We start from the raw sequence: 24,008 nt of genomic DNA, 5'->3' as shown, positions 1-24,008 counted from the left end.
ATGTTGTCAGGAGGGATCAGTCCCTGGAGAAGGACATGATGCTTGGCAGAGTACAGGGTCAGCAGAAAAGAGGAAGACCCTCAACGAGGTGGATTGACACAGTGGCTGCAACGATGGGCTCAAGCATAGTGATTGTGAGGATGGCGCAGGGCCGGGCAGTGTTTCGTTCTGTCGTACGTGGAGTCGCTATGAGTCGGAGCCGACTCGATGACACCTAACAACAACAGCTCTGCAACATTACAGAGAACGAGTCGCTTGGAGAGAACAGAGCAAGCAGGGCAGGCTACACGCAGGCAGGGGCTCCAGGAGCACGTTCTCCCCCCTTTGTGAGGTCAACAGAGTTTTCAGCCACAACGAGAAGTTTTACAGGCTAAGCAACCTCTTTTCTATAAATACAGCAGCACTAATGAGGGCTTCCAACACAGGTTCTAACAATAACAAGGAAGGGAAGGCTTGTTGAGCCTCTTGTCAGAACAACACAAGCCAAAGAGGGATATAAAAGCCCTGGTAGCCCAGAGTTCCTCACACACTCACACACTCAGTCACTGACTCACACCCTCCTCCCAGCTCACCTCCTCCCACCCCCACCATGGCTGACGCCTGCTGCTCCGGGAACTGCGCTCCAGCCGTGTCCACCATGTCCGTCTGCTCCAGTGACAGGAGCTATGGCAGCCGAGTCTGCCTGCCCAGCGCTTATACCTGCTCCTCCTGGGAGATGGACGACTGCCCTGAGAGCTGCTGTGAGCCACCCTGCTGCACCTCTACTTGCTGCCAGCCCACCTGTGCCCCCACCTGCTGCCAGACCTCCTGCTGTGCCCCAGCTCCCTGCCCGACCCTCGTCTGCATCCCCGTGAGCTGTGTGTCCAGCCCCTGCTGCCAGGCGGCCTGTGGGTCCAGCCCCTGCCAATCAGTCTGCATCAGCTCCTGCAAACCCTCCTGCTGCCAGCAGTCTAGCTGCCAGCCTGCATGCTGCCCTCCCTCCCCCTGCCAGCAGACCTGCTGCGTGCCTGTCTGCTGTAAGACCGTCTGCTGTAAGCCCATCTGCTGTGTCCACGTCTGCTGTGGGGCCACCCCCTGTCCCTCCTTCTGCTGCAGACCCTCCTCCAGCATGTCCCTCATCTGCCGCCCTGTGTGCAAGCCTGCCTGCTGTGTGCCCACCTCCTCCTGCTGTGTTCCCACCTCCTCCTGTGTGTCCCTGCTCTGCCGCCCTGTGTGCCCCCACCCAGCCTGCTGTGGCCCCTCATCCAGCCAGAAGTTCTGCTGCTGACCAGGCACTCCCCCCAGGGCCAGCTGGGATCCAGGCCCCACCCTGGCTGTGCTGACACCCTTTCCCTCCTGAGGATGGAGCACCCCCTATATCTCCACAGTCGTGATGCAACCTTTGCCACCTGACCTCCTGGAAACCCTCAGGCTCACTCTTCCTAAGTCTCTGCCTCCACCTGCCTTCTGGAGTCCCCTTTCTCTCCTTCCAGTCATGTCACATGGCTTTCACTTCCAACCTGTCTGCACCTCACTGGGCACTTGAATAAACTCACCCTGAACAGCTGGTTCTCTTTCCTGCCTTCAGATTCTCAGGACGGGCAGACACGGTTTAGACCAGATGTTAGTCTCCCCCTGACATGGTTATTGTTCGAGTGCATGATGTACCTCGGAAATCACAGGGCAGATGCCAACTTCTCTGGAAGGGTCCCTGAGACTCAAGCCCCACCCAGGAAGGCTCAGGGCCCACTTGGCCCCCCTGTGCCCCAAAGCGTGAACACGGTGAGCCTTGGGGAAACCCCATTCCATGATGCTACTGAATGGGAATCAGCTCCCCTTCCCAGCTCCCTCACCTGTCCTGTGGGGTCACCTAATTCTCTGGGCCCTCACTGGAAGGACCACATCCTCACAGTGTTGCTTGCAGCTTCCAAGCCCCTTGCCCAACATCCGGAATTCCCAACCGGGGCCCTTCGGGGAGTTCCTCTTCTCCCTCACCGTGAGGCCCAGGTGGCCACCTCCCACCACAGAAACCAAAAGGCCACGTCTGTCCCCTCGGCTCCCAGGACAGCCAGGGGCATATGGACCCAGCTGGGCCAGTGGACATTGCTGAATCAGGCATTAAATTAAACAGGAAAGCCCTGGGAGGTTTTCAATTTGTTTAGAAAAATAGTGGCATCGAATCTGGCTTATAGTTTTACATTGGGGGAGACTTGCTGAAAAAAAAAAGTTATGCTCTATAACTATGTAACATCTGCTTTATGCTTTAGGTGTACTCGGTTTAAATTTTACCCTTTTCAGGTGGTAGACAAGGAATTGGTAGAACTTAAATGGCCATTGAGTATAATAAAGTATCTACTGTATATAATCCAATAGGAAGCGTAGCTGCCTTAGTCTCCTGGTACTGCTATAACATAAATACCACACATGGTGATTAAATAGGAATTTACTGTCTCACCATTCTGGAGGCTAAAAGTTCAAATCAGGGTCTCAGCCGTGTCAGTTCCATCCTTGTGGGTAGCCCCGCTGGATCCTCACAACGTGTCTCCCTTCTCCCTGTCTATGTCTGTTCTACTCTTTTTATCAGACACCACTCAGAAGGAAATGAGGTTGAGAACCCACCCCACTGTGGTATGTCCTCATGAACATCAAAAAAGAAAAGCCCCATTTCCACATAAGGTCATATCTACAGGTACCAGGAGTTAGGACTTGCACATATCTTTTGGGGAGACGAAATTCAATCCATAACAAGGCCATTTTTCAGAGCAGTGGGGCCTGCCATTGTTTGGAGTCATGGTCATGGCGGGTGGTGGTGGTGCCTTGGATTTCTGTCAGCGCTCACTGTTGGCTGTGCCCTGTGGCCCTGCCCTCCCCAGCCTCCTGTCCCTTTCTTGCAGAAGAACGAGTACCTGCTCACAGTGGTGGCCGAGGAGAGAGGCGTGCTGCTGCTGGGGCTGCGGTACTCGGCCAGCAAGCTCCACTTCCTCTTCCTCAGCGAGGGCGCCTCTGGGGCCTGGCAGATCCGCGTGTCCTTCCGGAATCTGGCACTGACGGACAGCCGGTGGCACACACTGGTCTTGGCGGTGTCCGAAGGATCCTTCTCCCTCACCGTGGACTGTGGCCTTCCCATGGACATGTAGGTACCAGGTGTGCCAGGGAGGGTCACATGGGCTCTGTGTGATACTGCCCGACAATGCAGGGCAGGTCCATGGCCTCCGTGCTCTCTGTCCGGGCCCACCCAGCCCAGAGTGCTGTCCTCGGTCCACCTGGCATTGAGCAAAGTCCCCATCACACTCCTCTTCCCACCCCCCAAAAGGAAAACCAAACTCATTACCATTGAGTCGATTCTGACTGGCAGTGACCCCATGTGTTACAGAGCAGAACTGTGCTCCATAGGGTTTTCAATGGCTTATTTTTCAGAAGTAGATTCTGAGGCACCTCTAGGTGAATTCTAACTGCTAACCCTTCAGTTAATAGCCCAGTGCTAACCATTAGCACTACCCAGGGAGCCTTTTTAAACCTTTTAACCAGGTCAGGTTCACAGAACTTGTAATTGGGGCCAAGAGGTAATCCACGAGTTCAGATGCCATCCCTGCCCTCTGGCAGGGCCGCAGCGGGTGTGGTTCAGGTCGCAGGAATGCAGAACACATCGCCCAAGAACTGAAGGAGACTTTCAATCCGGCTGGGCTCTGAAGTTTGGGCTGAAATACAGAACCCAGGCTGGGCGCACCATAGGATGAGCGTAACTGAGCATTCATAAAACACATGCTATGGGTCATATCTAGCTGTTTTATGCACCTCCATGTATTAAATAACAAAGCCCGCTGCAAAACAGATTCCTTGGCTTGAAGCCAGGTAGAGATTTTCCTTCTGAGCAACTCTCCTGGTTTCTAGAAATGGCCAAGGAGGCTTGATGAGGGTGGGGTGGGTAGGTGAGTGTGCACTCTAGAGACCCTGCCATCATCGTTATGAAGCAGCAGAGGCAAACCCTAAAGAACTTGGGCCGGGGATCGGAAAGAGCGGACTGGAGGCCCAGGCCTTGCTTTGTGACTTTGAGCTCCTGACTGAAACTCCCTGAGACTCATTTTATTTATCTGTGATGAGGGAGTGAATACTCACCAGGAACCCAAATACATGTGCAGTCTTCCTTTGTAGTTTTGACACAACCGGGGACATTTGGAAGCCTGAGTTCACTTCTCAGCTTTGCTGTCACCTGGCTTCTATGGAAACCCTGGTGGCATAGTGGTTAATGGTTCAGCTGCTAACCAAAAGGTCGGCAATTGGAATCTACCAGGTGCTCCTTGGAAACCCTATGGAGCAGTTCTACTCTGTCCTATAGGGTCGCTTGACAGCAATAGGGTTTGTTTGTTTGTTTGGTTTCTATGACCTGAAAGTGAATCAGTGTGGTCAGGGAACAGTGAAGTCCCCGCAGCCTGGCCATTTGAAGACAACCATTCCCAGCCCTCAGGTTTTATCTTTGCTGAGTGGGATGGTGGTTCTTTCTTCTTAATTGCAGCAGATTCCGTTTATATTAAATCTACTCTTATTTCAAATATGACTTTCAGAGTTAGAATTTGTAGTCTGGAGGCAGAATCCTTTCTCTCTGGGAAACCTCCCTTTTTGCTCTTAAGGCCTCAACTGATTGGATGAGGTCCACCCACATTATAGAGAGTAATTTGCTTTACTTAAGGCCAACTGCTTTTGATGCTGTTGTTAGCTGTCAGCTCTAATTTGTGGTAATCGCATGTACAACAGAATGAAGCATGGCCTGGTCTTGTGCCATCTTCATGATCGTTGGTAGGCACTGAGGCAGACACGGTGTATTCTGAGTGCCTTCCCGTCTAGAGGGCTCCTCTTCCAGCACTATATTGGACAATGTTCTTTTGTGATCCATAGGGTTATCATTGGCTAATTTTAGGAAGTAGATTGCCAGGCCTTTTTTCCTAGTCTGTTTTAGCCTGGAAGCTCCACTGAAACTTGTCCACCATGGGTGACCCTGCTGGTATTTGAAATACTGGTGCATAGCTCGTAGCATCACAGCAACACACAAGCCACCACAGTACAACAAACTGACAGACAGGTGGTAGCTTTTTAAATGTTAATCATATGTAAATGGCTTCATAGCAACATCAAGACTAGTGTTTGACTAAACAACTGGGCACCAAAGTCTAGCCAAGTGGACACATGAAATGCCCCTGAGACCTCCCTCTGTCCCCTTGGTGTCAGTTGGTCAGGCTGTGACCACAGGCACCATGTGGTCCCTCAGGAAATGCCTCCTGATGGGGGTCGGTCACCCACCTGGCCACAAGAATACCTCTGTGGGAAGTCTGGATGCTGGGGCCCAGAATGGGCATAGTCAAGGCAGCTTGGCTGGCAGAACACATCCTCTCAACCTTTATGGGCCTCACAGGCCACTGTGGAAGGGGCACCCCAGGGCTTGGGTGGGCAGGAGGCCTGTGTGCCAAGAGGCAGCACTGTGAGCAGAGGATGGGTGTTCCAAACCAGCATGTCAGGAGCTATCCATGCCATGGGCAGCTGCTGCCAGATAACAAAAGACTCAGAGGAGCAGGTGCTATGAAAAGGGCATGGCAGTATGGCGGCCTAGAGAGCCCTGAGGCCAGCACCACACTTTCCCACCACACCAGAGACTCCCACCACACCTTTCCCTCCAGCGGGGATGCTGCCCTCTTACCCCATTCCAGAGTTCAGTGTCCACTCACACATCAAGACCCTACCTGAGCTGCTGCTTCTGGACACCCTCCCGGTCACCAGCAAGTGCTTTCACCATCCCTCCCCACGGTCCATGCTGGTACTCAGTGTACAGTGGGCCTGCTGGAGGAACCTGTGCAAGTGGTATTGCCAGCCCCCATGGCAGCAGCTCAAGGCCACCATGATGGAGAGCCCTCGACAGCCCCCATGGCAGCAGCTCAAGACGACCATGATGGAGAGCCACTGAAGGTCTCTCACTGTCCTTTTGCAGATGACCCTCATGCAATGCTTGCTCCCTCTCTTTCTATAGCAAATAGGGTGCAGCCCTGCTCCACTGTGGCCCTAAAACCATCCTCCAATATTTTCAGAACTGCTGACATACCCTTCCCAGCCACCCTGTCTGTGCAAGGAGCCCAGTTCTTCATTGGCAGCCGGAGGAGGACAAAAGGCCTGTTCACCGTGAGTACAGATGAGGCTGCCCCCCCAGAGTCCTTCAAACATCAGAACTCACAGGGAACACATTCACCACAGTCCTGCTGTCACGATGTTTCACTTTAACAGATCACTGCATGTGCCAGACGGAAGTGGGGGAAAGGAAGGGTTTGATGCCGTTCCAGATACGCGCCAGGCTGGTGCATACCATGGGGCTTTTTCAGGTGTTGCTCCTGCCTCCTGGAATCCACTTCTCTACAATTGCCATAACTCACTCCCTTCCTCCCTCTGGTCCCTGCACAAATGCCCACTTATCATGGAGGCCTTCCCCCACTGCTCTGATAAAATGGCATTCCTCACTCCAGCCCTCTCAGGCCCCTTTCCTTGCTTGGTTGTTTCTTCACAGCACTGACCACTGCCTTTACGAGCTATGTATTCTCTTGTGTTTGCTTTTTGCTTGACTCTCCCCCTAGAGTGCAAGCCTCGTGATGGTAGGGACTTCTGTTCTCTGCCATATCCCAGTGCCTAGAACTATGCCTGATACATGGCAGGCATTTTGTGAATATTCATCGATAGCATGTTTGGACGGACAGATGGATGGATGGGTGGGTGGGTGGGTAGATGGAGGGGTGGATGGAAGGACAGACGGACGGATGGATGGACAGACGGACGGATGGATGGATGATCCTAGATCCTAGCTCTAAAGAATATTAGGGGAGGTGGAACCAAGGTGGAGGAATAGACAGATGCTTCCAGCGAGCCCTCTTTACAACAAAGACCCAAAAAAACAAGTGAAACGAGCATGTTTGTGACAAGCTGGGAGCCCTGAGCTTCAAAGGCAAGCTTAGAAAATGAACTGAGGGGCAGGGGGAGGAAGAGACCGTTCAGAAGTCAAGAGGAGTTACAGGACCTGAATTGCAGGGAGCCCTCCCGCACCATTCCTTGAGCAGCAGCAGTGGGCTAGTACTAGCATTCGGCCGCAGTTTCCTCAGGGAGAAGCAGCCAGCCACACACCCTGCTCACACCTCCAGAACCAGAGAGGAACAAAGTTCTCAGCAAAAGCTAAGTACTTGCATATATTTTACCACACACCACCCCCCCCCCCCCCCGCCCAAGCCAGCTTTAGCGGCTGAATTCCCTGGGCCTGAGACAGGCACTGTTGAGCACCTAGAGCCATCCTCCCGGCCTTGGGGAAGGAAAAAATTTGCAATTGGGGGAAAAAAAAATTTGCTAGCTCCACTAACCAGGGGAGCTCAGGACAGAAACAGCTCCTGTCCAGGCATAAACCGTCCGTGGACTTTGAGCACCTTTCCCTTCTGCATGAACCTGTGTGGGCCTATTTCGGGAGAATAGACCCTTGTTTGCAAACTCCAACCATTTCAGCTGTGTGGTAGAGAGGTGGGTGTTTGATGTTTGACATTGCTTTGCCTATTAAACAAGGTCCTCGCCTACCCATATCAGGGACCTAAGGACTGGTAGCTCCACTCAGGTCACCCAGCCACCCGCGACAGGGGTCCAAAGATAACTGGTACCTCCTAGTCCTTACAACCAAAAACTTTGGGTGCCCATGGTCCATCTGCAGAACACACACACCTGCACTCTCTAGGGAACAGGGACGTGTTTTCCTCAGAGACACTCGGAGGTTGGTTCTCAGCCTCCTGCCTTGTTCAGAGCATGACCCCCTGCCAGCAATCAGATACTGGTATATACGCCAATCATCCCTACCCCTCTAAGACTGTAGGACAGAGACTGTACCACACACTTGATGATCAGCTACCTGGAAACCTGAGCTGAATTCATACAAGAAAACTGAATGGAGTCCTAGACTGATATACCTGATAACAGCTCTAGCCATCTGGGGACAGGATGTCAGAGCTCCAAAGGTGAAAATAATCAAGCTAGCTCACTCAAACAACCCATATGGGTATACCAAAACAAAACAAAGCAAGAAGCTACAACACAGTAAGGAGCATAAACTAATACAATAACTTATAGATGGCTCAGAGACAACAGTCAATATCAAGTCACATAAAGAAACAGACCATGATCACGTCAACAGGCTCTCAGAACAAAGAATCCAGGGATCTTCTAGATGAAAGTGCATTCCTGGAATTACCAGAGCCAGAATACAAGCGTTTAATATACAGAACCCTTCAAGACATCAGGAAGGAAATGAGACAATACACAGAACAAGCCAAGAAATACACAGATAAAGCAATTGAAAAAATTAGAAAGATTAATCAGGAACACAATGAAAAATTTAATAAGCTGGAAAAAATCCATAGAGAGACAGCAATCAGAAATTCAGAAGATTAACAATAAAATTACAGAATTAGACAACTCAATAGAACATCAGAGGAGCAGAACTGAGCAAGTAGAAGCTAGAATTTCTGAACTTGAAGATAAATCACTTGGCACTAATATATTTGAAGAAAAATCAGATGAAAGAATTAAAAAAAAAAATGAAGAAACCTAAGAATCATGGGGGACTCTATCAAGAGAAATAACCTACAAGTGATTGGAGTACTAGAACAGAAAGGGATAACAGAAAATACAGAGAGAATTTTTGAAGATTTGTTGGCAGAAAACTTCCCCGATATTGTGAAAGATGAGCAGATATCTATCCAAGATGCTCACTGAACTCCACATAAGGTAGATCTTAAAAGAAAATCACCAAGACATATTGTAATCAAACTTGCCAAAACCAAAGATAAAGAGAGAATTATAAGAGCAGTGAGGGATAAACGAAAAGTCACCTACAAAGGAGAGCTAATAAGAATAAGCTCGGACTACTCGGCAGAAACCATGCAGGCAAGAAGGCAATGGGATGACATATTTAAAAAAATGAAGGAAAAAAATTGCCAGCCAAGAATCATATATCCATCAAAACTGTCTCTTAAATATGAAGGTGAAGTTAAGACATTTCCAGATAAACACAAGTTTAGGGAATTGGTAAAAACCAAACCAAAAGTACAAGAAATACTAAAGGGAGTTCTTTGGTTAGAAATTCAATAATACCAGGTATCAAACCAAGACTAGAGCACTGGGCCGAGCAACCAGAAGTCAACCCAGACAGGGAAATCCAAAAAAACAAAGCAAGATTATTAAAAAAAAAAAAAAAGGCTCAAAACAGGGTAACAGCAATATTATTATATAAAAGCAGATAACATTAAAATAATAAAGAGTGACCAAGAAATGTAATCATACACCTTCCATACGGAGAGGAAGATACGGCGATGCAAAGAAATAAAATTTAGGCTTAAATTTAGAAAAATAGGGGTAAACAATAAGGTAACTACAAAGGAGACAAACTATCCTACTCATCAAAATAAAATACAAGGAAAAAAATAGAGACTCAGTGGAAACAAAATCAACAACAACAAATATGAGGAAAGGACACTATATAAAGAAAATCTACTCAGCACATAAAATTAAGTGGGAAAAAGAAACTGTCAACAACACAAAAAAAGACGTCAAAATGATAGCACTAAATTCATACCTATCCATAATTACCCTGAATGTAAATGGACTAAATGCACCAATAAAGAGACAGAGAGTGGCAGAATGGATTAAAAACCAAGATCCGTCCATATGCTGCCTACAAGAGACACACCTTAGACTTAGAGACACAAGCAAAATAAACTCAAAGGATGGAAAACAATATATCAAGCAAACAACAATCAAAAAAGAGCAGGAGTGGCAGTAATAATTTCTGACAAAATAGGCTTTAAAGTTAAATCCATCAGAAAGGACAAGGAAGGACACTATATAGTGATTAAAGGGCAATACACCAAGAGGATATAACCATATTAAATATTTATGCACCCAATGACAGGGCTGCAAGATTTATAAAACAAACTCTATCAGCATTGAAAAGTGAGATAGACAGCTCCACAATAATAGTAGGAGACTTCAACACACCACTTTCAGTGAAGGACGGGACAGCCAGAAAGAAGCTCAATAAAGACACGGAAGATCTAAATGCCACAATCAACCAACTTGACCTCATAGACATATACAGAACACTCCACCCGACAGCAACCAACTATACTTTCTTTTCTAGTGCGCATGGAACCAGAATCTAAAACACTGAAATATTACAAAGCATCTTCTCTGACAATAAGGCCATAAAAGTGGAAATCAATACCAGGAAAAGCAGAGAAAAGAAATCAAACACTTGGAAACTGAACAATACCCTGCTCAAAAAAGACTGGATTAGAGAAGACATTAAGGATGGAATAAAGGAATTCATAGAATCCAATGCGAATGAAAACACTTCCTATCAGAACCTTTGGGACACAGCGAAAGCTGTGCTCAGAGGCTGATTTATATCAATAAATGCACACAACCAAAAAGAAGAAAGGGCCAAAATAAAATAATTATGCCTAACAACTTGAACAAATAGAAAGAGAGCAACAAAAGAAACCCACAGGCACCAGAAGAAAACAAATAATAAAAATTAGAGCAGAACTAAATGAAATAGAAAACAGAATAAAAATTAAAGAATTAACATGACCAAAAGCTGGTTCTTTGAAAAAATCAACAAAATCGAAAAACCACTGGCCAAGCTGACAAAAGAAAAACAGGAGAGTACGCAAATAACCTGAATAAGAAGTTAGATGGGCGATATTACAACAGACCCAACTGAAATTAAAAGAATCATATCAGAATACTATGAAAAATTGCACCCTAACAAATTTGAAAACCTAGAAGAAATGGATGAATTCCTAGAAACACACTACCTACCTAAACTAACACAAACAGAGATAGAAAAACTAAATAGACCCATAACAAAAGAAGAGATTGAAAAGGTAATCAAAAAACTCCCCACCCCACCCCCCCCCAAAAAAAAGCCCTGGTCCGGATGGCTTCACTGCAGAGTTCTACCAAACTTTCAGAGAAGAGTTAACACCACTACTACTAAAGGTATTTCAGAGCATAGAAAAGGATGGAATACTCCCAAACTCATTCTATGAAGCCACCATATCTCTGATACCAAAACCAGGTAAAGACACCACAAGAAAAAATTATAGACCTATATCCCTCATGAACGTAGACGCAAAAACCCTCAACAAAATTCTAGCCAATAGAATTCAACAACATATCAAAAAAATAACTCACTATGACCAAATGGGATTCATACGAGGTATGCAGGGATGGTTCAACATTAGAAAAACAATTAATGTAATCCACCACATAAATAAAATAAAGGACAAGAATCACAGGATTTTATCAATTGATGCAGAAAAGGCATTTGACAAAGTTCAACACCGATTCATGACAAAAGCTCTCATCAAAATAGGAATAGAAGGTAAATTCCTCATCGTAATAAAGGGCATTTACACAAAGCGAACAGCCAACATCACCCTAAATGGAGAGAGGCCTGAAAGCATTCCCACTGAGATCGGGAACCAGACAAGGATGCCCTTTATCACCGCTCTTATTCAACATTGTATTGGAGGTCCTAGCCAGAGCAATTAGGGTACATAAAGAAATAAAGGGCATCCAGATTGACAGGGAAGAAGTAAAAGTAGCTCTATTTGCAGATGACATGATCTTAAACACAGAAAACCCTAAGGAATTCTCCAGAAAACTACTGAAACTAATAGAAGAGTTCAGCAGAGTATCAGGATATAAGATAAACATACAGAAATCAGCTGGATTCCTCTACACCAATAAAAAGAACATTGAAGAGGAAATCACCAAATCAATGCCATTTACAGTAGCCCGCAAGAAGATTAAATACTTAGGAATAAATCTTACCAGAGATGTAAAAGACTTACACAAAGAAAACTACAGTACACTTCTGCAGGAAACCAAAAGAGACTCACATAAGTGGAAAAACGTACCTTGCTCATGGATAGGAAGACTTAACATTATAAAAATGTCTGTTCTACCAAAAGTCATCTATACACTTAATGCAATTCCGATCCAAATCCCAAGGATATTCTTTAATGAGATGGGGGAACAAATCACCAACTTCATATGGAAGAGAAAGAGGTCCCGGATAAATAAGGCATTACTGAAAAAGAAGAACAAAGTGGGAGGCCTTACTTTACCTGATTTTAGAACCTATTATACCGCCACAGTAGTCAAAACAGCCTGGTACTGGTACAACAACAGACACATGGACCAATGGAACCGAATTGAGAATCCAGACATAAATCCATCTACATATGAGCAGTTGATATTTGTCAAAGGCCCTAAAACAGTTAAATGGGGAAAACACAGTCTTTTTAACAAATGGTGCTGGCATAACTGGATATCCATCTGCAAAAATATGAAACAAGACCCATACCTCACTCCATGCACAAAAAGAGCTCAAAATGGATCAAAGACCTAAATATAAAATTGAAAACGATAAAGATCATGGAAGAAAAATAGGGACATTAGAAGCCCTAATACATGGCGTAAACAGTATACAAAACATTACTAAGAATGCAGAAGAAAAACTAGATAACTGGGAGCTCCTAAAAATAAAACACCTATGCACATCCAAAGACGTCACCAAAAGAGTAAAAAGACTACCTACAGACTGGGAAAAAGTTTTTAGCTATGGTATTTCCCACCAGCGCCTGATCTCTAAAATCTATATGATAGGGCAAAAACTCAACTACAAAAAGACAAATAACCCAATTAAAAAATGGGCAAGAGATACGAATAGACACTTCACTGAAGAAGACATTCAGGTAGCTAACAGATATATGAGGAAATGTTCACGATCATTAGCCATTAGAGAAATGCAGATCAAACCTACAATGAGATTTCATCTCACTCCAACAAGGCTGGCATTAATCCAAAAAAAACACAAAATAATAAATGTTAGAGAGGCTGTGGAGAGATTGGAACACTTCTACACTGCTGGTGGGAATGACAAATGGTACAACCACTTTGGAAATCGATTTGGTGCTTCCTTGAAAAACTAGAAATAGAACTACCATACGATCCAGCAATCCCACTCCTTGGAATATATCCTAGAGAAATGAGAGCCTTTACACACACAGATATATGCACACCCATGTTTATTGCAGCACTGTTTACAAAAGCAAAAAGATGGAAGCAACCAAGGTGCCCATCAATGGATGAATGGATAAATAAATTATGGTATATTCACACAATGGAATACTACGCATCAATAAAGAACAGTGAGGAATCTATGAAGCATTTCATAACATGGAGGAACCTGGAAGGCATTATGCTGAGTGAAATTAGTCGCAAAAGGACAAATATTGTATACGAACACTATTATAAGAACTTGAGAAATAGTTTCAACTGAGAAGAAAACATTCTTTTGTGGTTATGAGAGGGGGGAGGGAGGGTGAGAGAGGGGTATCCACTAATGAGATAGTAGATAAGAACTACTTTAGGTGAAGGGAAAGACAGCACACAATACAGGGGAGGTCAGCACAACTGGACTCAACCAAAAGCAAAGAAATTTCCTGAATAAACTGAATGCTTCGAAGGCCAGTGTAGCAGGGGCAGGGGTTTGGGGACCATGGTTTCAGGAGAAATCTACGTCAATCGGCATAATAAAATCTATTAAGAAAACATTCTACATCCCACCTTGGAGAGTGGCGTCTGGGGTCTTAAACGCTAGCAAGCAGCCATCTAAGATGCATCGATTGGTCTCAACCCACCTGGATCAAAGGAGAATGAAGAACACCAAGGACACAAGGCGATTACGAACCCAAGAGACAGAAAGGGCCATATGAACCTAAGACTACATCATCCTGAGACCAGAAGAACTAGATGGTGCCTGGCTACAACCAATGACTGCCCTGACAGGGAACACAACAGAGAACCCCTGAGGGAGCAGAAGAACAGTGGGATGCAGACCCCAAATTCACATAAAAAGACCAGACTTAATGGTCTGACTAGGACTAGAAGGACCCCAGTGGTCATGGCCCCCAGACCCTCTGTTGGCCCAGGACAGGAACCATTCCTGAAGCCAACTCTTCAGACATGGATTGGACTGGACAATGGGTTAGAGAGGGATGCTGGTGAGGAGTGAGCTTCTTGGATCAGGTGGACACTTGAGACTATGTTGGCATCTCCTGCCTGGACAGGAGATGAGAGGGTGGAGGGGGTTAGAAGCTGGCAAAATGGACACGAAAAGAGAGAGTGGAGGGAGACAGCGGGCTGTCTCATTAGGGGGAGAGTAATTGGGAGTGTGTAGCAAGGTGTATGCAAACTTTTGTGTGAGAGACTGACTTGATTTGTAAACTTCCACTTAAAGCAGGATAAAAATTATTTAAAAAAAAAAAATTAGGCTCCTCAGCTCCATCCACTCCTTCCTTGGGGGGCCAGATGGACCATGCTGCAGTGATACCAGGCCCATCTCCAGCAGCCATGGGTTTGAATCACTGTCCTTATCTTTCTCCAGGGTCTGATGCGGCAGCTGGTCCTGCTGCCTGGCTCTGACGCCACCTCCCAGCTGTGCCCCAGCAGGAACGCTGAGCTAGTTGTGTTGTCCATCCCTCCAATCCTACAGAGCCTCACATGGAAGCCAGAAGATAACGAGGTGCTAAAATATCCCTATGGTTAGTAGGCTTAAGTCCCTCTCCTCCGTGTTGACAGTAGACACCCCAAGAGCCTTGGCCTGTGGAGGGTAAGAAACAAGGGCTTACCTCCTCAGCCTCTTCTATACATTTCTTTCATTGTGGCCATGACACAAGAGGAATTGCTAAAATTGGCCAAGAGAGCATGCCCTTTTGGAGGCAGGTGGTACCATCAGAGGCACTAGAGTTGCCCTACCTTTTCTTCTGGCAGGTCCTGGTGGCGGCTACCCAACTCCTGCTTGGACAGTGCCACTGATGAATATTTGCCCTTCCTGAGGACCCCTGGACTGTTTGCAGGCCCTACTAATCCTGTAAAGTCCTCCTTCTCTTGACCTCCACCTAGTTCCTTATTTTGTCCCCCAGAGCAGCATTTGGTGGCCATTCCCCTCTTTGCAGACATTCAAACCTTAGTCCCCAGCCCCAGAGTGGGGAGCCCAGTTCTACTTTCCGTGGACACCCAGCAGCCCAGACAGTTTCCCTCTCTAATTGTTCTTTTGTTTATATTTGTGTTCTCCAAGTATAAAGTTATAATACTGATTGCATTTATTTAAATCACACCCTCTGTATTTGTTTCCCGGGGCTTCCACCATAAATTATCCCAACCTTGTGACTTAAAAAAACAGTAACTTATCCTTTCACAGTTCTGGAAGCTAGAAGTCCAAAATCAAGGTGTCAGCAGGGCTGGCTCCTTCTGGAGATTCTGAGACAAAATTCCTTCAATATCTCTCTCCCAACTTCTGGCGGCTGCCAGCAACCCTTGGCATGTCTTGGCTGTAGCTATATCTCTTCAATCTCGGCTTCCATCTTCCCATAGCCTCTCCTCTGGGTATCTCTGTGTTTTCTCCTTTTTTGTCTCTTCTAAGGACACTCAGCATAGGATGATCTCATCTCAAGATTCTGATTTTCATTATATCTGCAAAGACATTTATTCCAAATGAGTTCACATTCTGACGTTTTGGGTAGACATATCTTTTGGGGGAGCCACAATTTAACCCACTACGGCCCCTATCATGGAGAATTTGAAATTCCCCCGCCAGTGTGACCCTTTGCCCATCCCACCCACCCCCATCATGAGTTGGGGAAGCAGCCCAACCCTTCCCACAGTGGAGCCCCCACTTTGAGCATGCCCACCCTTACTTTCTAATCCTGGAATGGCATTTCCAGTCCCCAAGGTCCCACTGGCCTTACCGCGTCATTTTCCTGAGTAGTAGTTTCGGCTGATGTTCCTGAGAGGAGCCCAGGGGGTGGGAGAGGGAGCTAGATCAGTCCCTCACTTCTGCCAGGAGCTGGGAGAAGGCCCAGGCTGGAGTGCAGCCCCCCCTTGTCACATTATGCAGTGACATAATTAGAATGCTGTGCCTGATCCTCAATGGACTCATAATTACCAGAAGGGACCAGGGTGAAAATGCCCCAGAACTAAAAAAAAAAATGAACTTTAGTTTTTTCAGGAAACTGCTTTTGGTTTAGTCCACTGGTGCTGACCTCCCCTATATTGTGTGCTCTTTCCCTTCACCTAAAGTAGTTCTTATCTACTATCTAACTAGCGAATGCCCCTCTCCCACCCTCCCTCCCTCTCCCCTCTCATAACCACGAAAGAATGTTTTCTTCTCAGTTTAAACTATTTCTCAAGATCTTATAATAGTGGTCTCATACAATATTTGTCCTTTTGCAACTGACTAATTTCACTCAGCATAATGCCTTCCAGGTTCCTCCATGTTATGAAACGTTTCACAGATTAATCATTGTTCTTGATAGATGTGTAGAGGGAGATGAGAGGGCAGAAGGGGACAGAAGCTGGCTGAATGGACACAGGGAATACAGGGTGGAGAGAAGGAGTGTGCTGTCTCATTAGAGGGAGAGCAACTAAGAGTATACAGCAAGGTGTATATAAATTTTTGTATGAGAGACTGACTTGATTTGTAAGCTTTCACTTAAAGCACAATGAAAAAAAAAAACCTGAAGTTTAAATAAACTCGTGCATTCAAATGATCAGTTACAGATATTGAGAGGGAACAGAAGAACAATGATAACAATCACTGAATTTTCAAAAGAGATGTATACCGAAGATAAAAGGAAAGGAAGCGATTCCTTTGGGGAATGGACAGGAGGGTGGGGCAAGCACCTTTTATAAAGCTGTTAAATGACAGGTTCTAGAGTCCAGTTATAAAAATTGTAACAGATTTTGTTTGGGAGTAAACCAAATTGCTACAGCAAGGAAGCCTGGCACTCAAGAGAAGATACCAAGGACTTTATTTTGAGAAATATGTTGTCGTTGTTAGGTGCCGTTGATTCCAACTCATAGGGACCCCATGTGACACTGCAGAACTGCCCCAAAGGTTTTCTTGGCTGTCATCTTTCTCGAAGCAGATCATCAGGTCTTTCTCCCGTGAAGCAGCTGGGTGGACTCAAATTGACAACCTTTTGGTTAGCAGCTGAGTGCTTAACCACTGCGCCACTAGGGCTCCTTTTGAGAAAGATAATGGTCTCCTTTTATAAGAAGCTTGAAGGAGTTAGCTGGTAAAAAGGGACAGGTTCTGGAAAGATGTCATTTAGGCAAAGGCGGTCTTTTCAAAGCCAGGATCAGATTGTGATCAGGCCACACGTCCTTTCTTTCCTTCATAATAGGTGCAGGGTTCTTGGCTTTACTATGATGAAGTCTCTAGAGAATGTGGGTTTGGAAAGTCCCAGTTAAGTAAGGCTTATAGGTGGAAGCACCTGGGGCTGACCTAGACTGGTTGCAGCTGGTTCAGGTTGACAAAGCATTATGGTTTCTGTGTGCAAGGACAACCCGGGCAAGTGGCTGTACTCTCTGCGTCTCATTTTCCTGTCTGTGACGTGAAGGGGTTGGATCCTTCCAGTTCTGGCAAAAGCAAAGGCAGGACAGCCACGCTTATGGGGCCCCCCTCCCCAGCTCAGGCTTTCACCAAGGAGCATGTATGCAATGGGCACTCATCTACCCTGGTCTTCCACTCAGAAACTGATGTGAAGGTGACACTGGGGTCACAGCCCCACTGTACCCAAATGGAAGAAGCCCAATTCTGGTTTGATGCCAGCCGGAAAGGGCTGTACCTCTGCGTCGGCAGCCAGTGGATCTCCGTGTTAGCAGGTGAGGTGGGGGTGGTGTCTTGGTGGTGACTCATGCGGCTCCTGGGGTTTAGGGCTCTGACACCCCACAGCACCCTAACCCACACTTCCTCTGTCACTCTGCAGCTCTGGGATGGCCCAGCAGGGTAGGTGGGCTACTGAAACATACAGAGTCCTGGGCCATCTCTGGATGACCACATGATAGGTCTTCCAGGCTGAGATCTTTCTGAAAGTGGAAGGGGGCACTGTCAGTAATTACACCTGGAAAGCAAAATCAACCAGGACCATCTCAGGCAAGCCAGGACGTATGTATGTCACTCCTAAAGCTGAGTGTTCTTCAGCAAGGGTGACCCTCCTTGAAAGAAGATGAAAATGACACACACCAGGAGCAGTGGATAGACCTGTGTGTTTAATTTAGAAGCATTAGCCCTTCTTGGCATGACTCATGGACTAGTGGGGCTTATAGTCTCTCTGTACCACTTCCAAACCGTGGCAGAAGAAAGCAGGGGACACGGGCGCTTCCCTTGAGGGGTGGCCCAGCGGCCTCCTCTCCTCACACGCTTCCTGTCCAAAGTCATAGATAAGCTACAATGAGGCCAAAGACCTAGGAGTATTCTTATAGCTAGACATTTCAAAATTCTATTCCAACTTGTGGGAAAGGAAAGTAAAACCTGTGATCAGTGTGCCTGATGGGTTATCCACAGGAAATGGAAACAGTCCTAACGGGAACTTTCATGGTCTGCTCTCTACTTTCTTTCAGTTTATCTAGGGCACAACTTCTCATAGAAGCAACGAGCTTTGGAAAATCCTTCAATCAGGATGTGACATGTAAATTTCATCCTTTTAGTATTATCAAGGGCTCTGCAGATCACAAAACTCATGGCAGCATCAAGCAGTGTCCCTTTGGCCTTGTTTATGAGGGTAAAAAAAACCAGTTGCCGTTGACTCGATTCCTAGAGCCCCTGGATGGGACAAACGATTAACGTGCTTGGCTGCTAACCAAAAATTTAGAGGTTCAAGTTCACCCAGAGGTGTCTCAGAAGAAAGACCCAACAATCTACTTCCAGAAATCAGCTATTGAAAATGCTATAGAGCACAGTTGTACTCTGACATACACGGTGGCACCATAAGTGGGGGTCAACTCAATGGCAACTGGTTTGGAAAAGTAAAAGGAAGCACCAGGCCCAATGGCCCTTTGTGAAACTGACCTCAACACTAATGCTAATGTGTTGGGAATCATGGGTAGGGCCCCTGGGAATTGTGCTCTCCAGAGGATGGATTGATTGGGCTTCTTGGGAAATGTTAACGGAGTCACGATTTTTCTCTAACAAGCCAAAGAAAAACTGGATTATGTGGAGGAGCACCAGAGGCTGTTCACGAACTCAGAGACCCTGGGCATCGAAGTCTTCATCATCCCCAAGGTGGGGCTCTTCGTAGCAACGGCCAACCGGAAAACCACTTCCACCATCTACAAGTGGACCGATGGGAAGTTCGTTTCCTATCAGAACATCCCCACACGCCAGGCGCAGTCCTGGAGACATTTCACCATTGGGAAAAGGGCAAGTCTGCATTCTCGATTCTTTTTAACTTGGTAAAAAACCCAAGAAACAATAAGGAGTCCAAAGGTTTGGGCTCCTCGTGTAGATTCTATAGGTAAAAGTATTTCTCAGGGTTTCAAAATCTTTTTCCGGCCCTAAAAGGGATTCAAAGTCATATGCATTTAGCTATGTCCCTCATCCCCAGAATATGACTTTGAGAAAGTAAAGACAAGATAATTTCCGAGCTAGTATCCAGCTCTGTGGTTCCATTTATACCCCTTATTTTTGGCCGTCGGCCCGTTGCCATCGAGTCCATTCCGGCTCAAGGTGATTCTCTGTGTGTGAGCAGAACTGTGCTCCACAGGATCCTCAGTGACTGATTTTTTGGACGTCGATTACCAGGCCTTTCTTCTGAGGCACCTCTGGGTGGATTTGAACCTCCAGCCTTTCAGTTAGCAGCCGAGCTCATTAACTCTTTGCATCACCCAGGAACTCCCACCCGTTGTTACTAAGCTAAAAACCTATTGAGATAATTTTACTTGGGCCACAAACTTGTCCACATAGCGAACAATGTAGAAATCATTTTAAAATGGAAACAGGTCTGCATTCCTGATTCTTCCTTTACTCACTGCACAGGCTTTGGGGACACACCATGGGAAAGGCCAAATGGAGGGGCTACAAGTGTGGATGGTGGGGGACTGGCCTGAGGAGGCCTTGTGTATGTGACCCTCGAAGGCAGCCCCTCTTTCCACAGGGGCCTGAGTTCAGCAGGGAGGCAGTGTGTGAGGCCAGGGGGTTCATAAGTATCAAGACAGAGAGGACCAAATCTCTCCTTCCTGCTCCTTTTCACCATTGGATCCCAAAGGCAGACCCTGTCACCCCACATCAACCTACACCTATCTTCCCAATCATTCATTCACCTAGCGAATAAGTGCTGAGTCCAGCCAGGCCACCAAACAGCAAACAAGACAGACAAAAACCTCTGCTTTCCCGTAGCCTGTGGCTGACCACCTTCCCAGGCATGTTCCAAGGCCAACGGGTTGAATAAAAGACTAGCTCTTTTTTTTTTTTTTTTTTACAATATTGTGAAAAATGTCAAACATATAGCAAGACTGAAAAAGTTCAGTGAACATCCATGCCCAACCACTTAGATTCTACTATTAATTTCTTATTATACTTTATCTCATCTATCTATCCCTTAAAAATTTTTTTTTTTTTTTTTTTATCTATCCCTTAACCCATCTTTTTTTTTTTTTTCCATTGTACTTTAGGTGAACGTTTACAGAGCAAATTAGTTTCTCATTCAAAAGTTTGTGCGCAAATTGTTTTGTGATCTTGGTTGCAATCCTTGCATTGTGTCAGCACTCTCCCACTTTCCCTTTCCACTCCGGGTCTTTTTTTTTTAATGGTTGATGAAATTTTAAAGTGTTTTAATTTTTTCATTATACAAACAGATACATTTATAGCAAATGAAAATGGAGAAATTCAGAAAAACAAGGGGAAAATATTTTGTCCTGCTGCCTAAGCAAGTACACGGTTCACAAATACCAGGCACATCAAACGTGCACTGCACACCAGGCTTCTGGTTCCATGTGATAGTCACATGACCCGGGTGGTTTTGCCTCCTGTTAACTTTACATCATAAGGCACTTCCCATGTTTCACCCTAGCCATCATCAGGACACAGCACTGCACGATGAGCCGTTACCCTTCCTGGTGGAGAGCAGGTCACCGAGATGCTTCTTCTACCCATCCAGGTTACAATGAACACTCCTGAGCATAAAGCTTTCCCTGAATTTGGAGTTTTTTTGTTTTTGCTTTTGCTTTTAATTTTCAGATAGAGGTGAAAGTAGAAATAGGGGGTTAAAGAAAACAGACATTTTAAGGATCTTAATTGGAATCCTTGTGGTGCAAACGGTTAACAAGCTTGGCTGTGAATCAAAACGTTGGAGGTTGAAGTCCACCCAGGGGGCGCGGAAGAAAGGCCTCGCAATCTACTTCCAAAAGATCAGCCGTTGAAAACCCTATGGAGTGCCGTTCTACTCTGACACTCAGGAGCTTGCCATGAATCAGGGTCAACTTGACAGCAACTCGTTTTCAATAAATGACATTCACAGATCTGAGGAGCCAGTACTGCCTCCGCGCACATGCCCGTATCCATTAATGACGGAGAGGTGACAACTTCAGTGAGCCTTAGCCACTCAGCTGACCCCACTACATCTCCATCTTTCCCAACTGTAAAAACATATCCTGTGCCCATAGACCCTGGCTCAGCCTCTGCTCCCATCTCATTGGACAGAGACGATGATATTCAGAAAAACTTTTGCCCTAGGCCCCTCACGCGGATCAGAAGGTCCAAGTGTCCTTATTGGCTCTCTTCCAGATCTTCCTGGCTGTAGCTAATTTTGAACCAAATGAGAAGGGCCAGGAGTTCTCTGTCATTTACAAATGGAGCCACCAAAAGCTGAAGTTCACCCCATACCAGAGGATCGCTACCCACAGTGCCCGTGACTGGGAGGCCTTCCAGGTGGACGGGGAGCACTTCCTGGCCGTGGCCAACCACCGGGAAGGTATGGAGGAGTGGCCTTTGGCCCAGAAGAGAACCACTGAGGGCACGGGGCACAACAGAACTGCAGGGTTAATTTTATCCCGTTAAAAAATAGTAATAAATCACACCCAGCTCATTTCCTTGGGCTCAACTTGGACTACCTGACAGTTGGGTCTAAGTGTGAACACAGGTGACCACAGGTATAACTTTCCCCTTACCTGTCTAGCCAGGGAGACAGATTTGAGGTCCTGTACAGTTCCCACCCACAGGAGCACCCAGCACAGACTGTCCATTCGATGCCCTCCTCGTGTCAAACTGATTGCCACTCCCCTTGGTGGAGCCTGGTGACAATGGGTGAGAAGAAGGTAGGATGTTTGAGCAGCAGGCCCAGGTGTGTTGGCATGGAAGGGCATGCTGGTTCCACAGCTTCAGAAGGATAAGGAGATGTAGATGTTGCCAACCGACCTTGTTTCCTTGAGAAGGATGCAGTCTGTCTGTCTGCCCATGGTGCCCACTGCACATGCATTTGGACACAAACTCTGTGCCATACCCGTAGGTGCAGTGGACAGGGAGGTTCAGGAGGTGCTGGGAAACCTGATCTCTGGGAAGGTTCTGCCCCTGAGTGGCCATCCTAAGTCTACCCTTTCTCAGCCCCTGTTCCCTTCCTATAAGACCGAGGGGTGGCCTAGGTTTGTGGTGGCAGCTAGCCAGGAGGGCATCTATGATCCAGCGCTTTGTGTCTTCATGGCCTGGCATTTACCTGAGTCTAGGGCCTGCCAGGCCCCAGCCACCCAGCTCATGGCAGGGGTGGGAGCCCAGGAGCCCTCCAAGTGGTGCTCCCCACAGAGTGAGTGCTCCCACAGAGGTGGTCCCAACATGGGGTTTCCAGAGAGCGTGTGCAGGGAGAGTCCTTCCAGGCAAAAGGAATAGCGTGTACAAAGACTGGTCTGTGAGGTGCGGGTGGGAGCTAAGGTAGGTGCTGGGCTATGGGGGGGGGGTGTGGGGGAAGGCAGGCAGGGCCCCACCTCCTGGGCCTGGAAAGCAGTGGGAGGATCTGAGACACCTGGAAGGCAGGGGAGCCCCTGGAGGTTTTCATCAAGGAGCACCACCTACAAAGACCCAGAGGAAGAAGGTGGGGTCTCTGGAAGGGGGCCAGCTTTCAGTGGAGCTGGAGGACCAAGATTAGGGTGTGTGGGGCAACTGCAGGCATGAGTGGGCCACATTTTCCAGCAGCCTGGTAGCAGAAGGGTCAGAGAACTTGATGGGGAGGAGGTGACTCTGGGCAGGGCTCTCAGGTGGAGCCCTGTGCACCCCACAGGAGTCCCTCCCCACCCCTAACTGTGGCACCTTGCTTCCAGGCGACAACCACAACATCGACAGTGTCATCTACAAGTGGAACCCACAGACCCGGCTCTTCGAGGCCAACCAGACCATCGCTACCTCCGGTGCCTATGACTGGGAGTTCTTCACTGTGGGGCCCTATTCCTTCCTGGCCGTGGCCAACACGTTCAACGGCACCTCCACAAAGGTGTACTCTCACCTGTATGTCCGGCTCGTCGGTTCCTTCCAGCTCTTCCAGTCTTTTCTGGTGAGAAACCATCACTCTTACCTCATATCTGTTACCAATATCCCACACCTCCAGAGACCTAACCAGAGCCAGGACCAGCACCAGTTCTGGCCCCTCAGCCCCAGACCCACCCCTCACTAGGCACCAGATGCTGCTCCTTCTCCAGGTGTCTCAAGTATATGTTGTTATGTGCCATCAAGTCAATTCCAACTCATAGTGACTATATATATATAGAGAGAGATTTACTTCAAGGGATTAGCTCATGGGATTGTGGGGGCTGACAAGTACAAAATTAGTAGGTCAGGTGGAAGGCTAGATATTTTGCAGGCTGTGTCCCAAGATCCCAAGATCTGTAGGGCAGGTGATGGAAAGAGTGCAGAGTCTAGAGAGAGAATAAGTTCTGCCAAAATATCTATTTATAGTCTGAGGGCAGACCACATCCTAAGAAAGCTCTCCTGTCAACTGAATGATTGATTACATTAGATTACACCATAGAAAGTGATGACATGATATTACATTAGAGTACATTGTGGAACAACAACTAGACTAGTGTTTTGCCAAATCACTGGAAACTATACCCTAGCCAAGTTGACACAC

The 24,008-nt window shown here is 46.9% G+C and overlaps 2 protein-coding genes across 2 annotated transcripts in view; both read left to right on the top strand.

Moving 5' to 3' along the window:
* TSPEAR (thrombospondin type laminin G domain and EAR repeats) overlaps positions 1-24,008 on the top strand; it is a 93,305-nt gene that overhangs the window by 27,332 nt on the left and 41,965 nt on the right. Inside the window, exons 2-8 of the mRNA XM_049870963.1 lie at positions 2,874-3,112; positions 6,054-6,144; positions 14,501-14,657; positions 17,650-17,781; positions 19,092-19,318; positions 21,680-21,866; positions 23,203-23,432. Coding sequence (XP_049726920.1) covers positions 2,874-3,112; positions 6,054-6,144; positions 14,501-14,657; positions 17,650-17,781; positions 19,092-19,318; positions 21,680-21,866; positions 23,203-23,432 — 1,263 coding nt within the window. The remainder of the gene's footprint in view (positions 1-2,873; positions 3,113-6,053; positions 6,145-14,500; positions 14,658-17,649; positions 17,782-19,091; positions 19,319-21,679; positions 21,867-23,202; positions 23,433-24,008) is intronic.
* Positions 590-1,267, top strand: LOC126061602 (keratin-associated protein 10-3-like). Its single transcript, XM_049858252.1, has one exon. The coding sequence runs from the start codon at positions 590-592 to the stop codon at positions 1,265-1,267; it is 678 nt and encodes a 225-aa protein (XP_049714209.1).

Source organism: Elephas maximus, chromosome 2 (genome assembly GCF_024166365.1).
Source record: "Elephas maximus indicus isolate mEleMax1 chromosome 2, mEleMax1 primary haplotype, whole genome shotgun sequence".
In the NCBI taxonomy this organism is placed as follows: domain Eukaryota; kingdom Metazoa; phylum Chordata; class Mammalia; order Proboscidea; family Elephantidae; genus Elephas; species Elephas maximus.
Note: the sequence above shows the minus strand (reverse complement) of the source record. Positions and strands in the feature narration are given on the sequence as shown.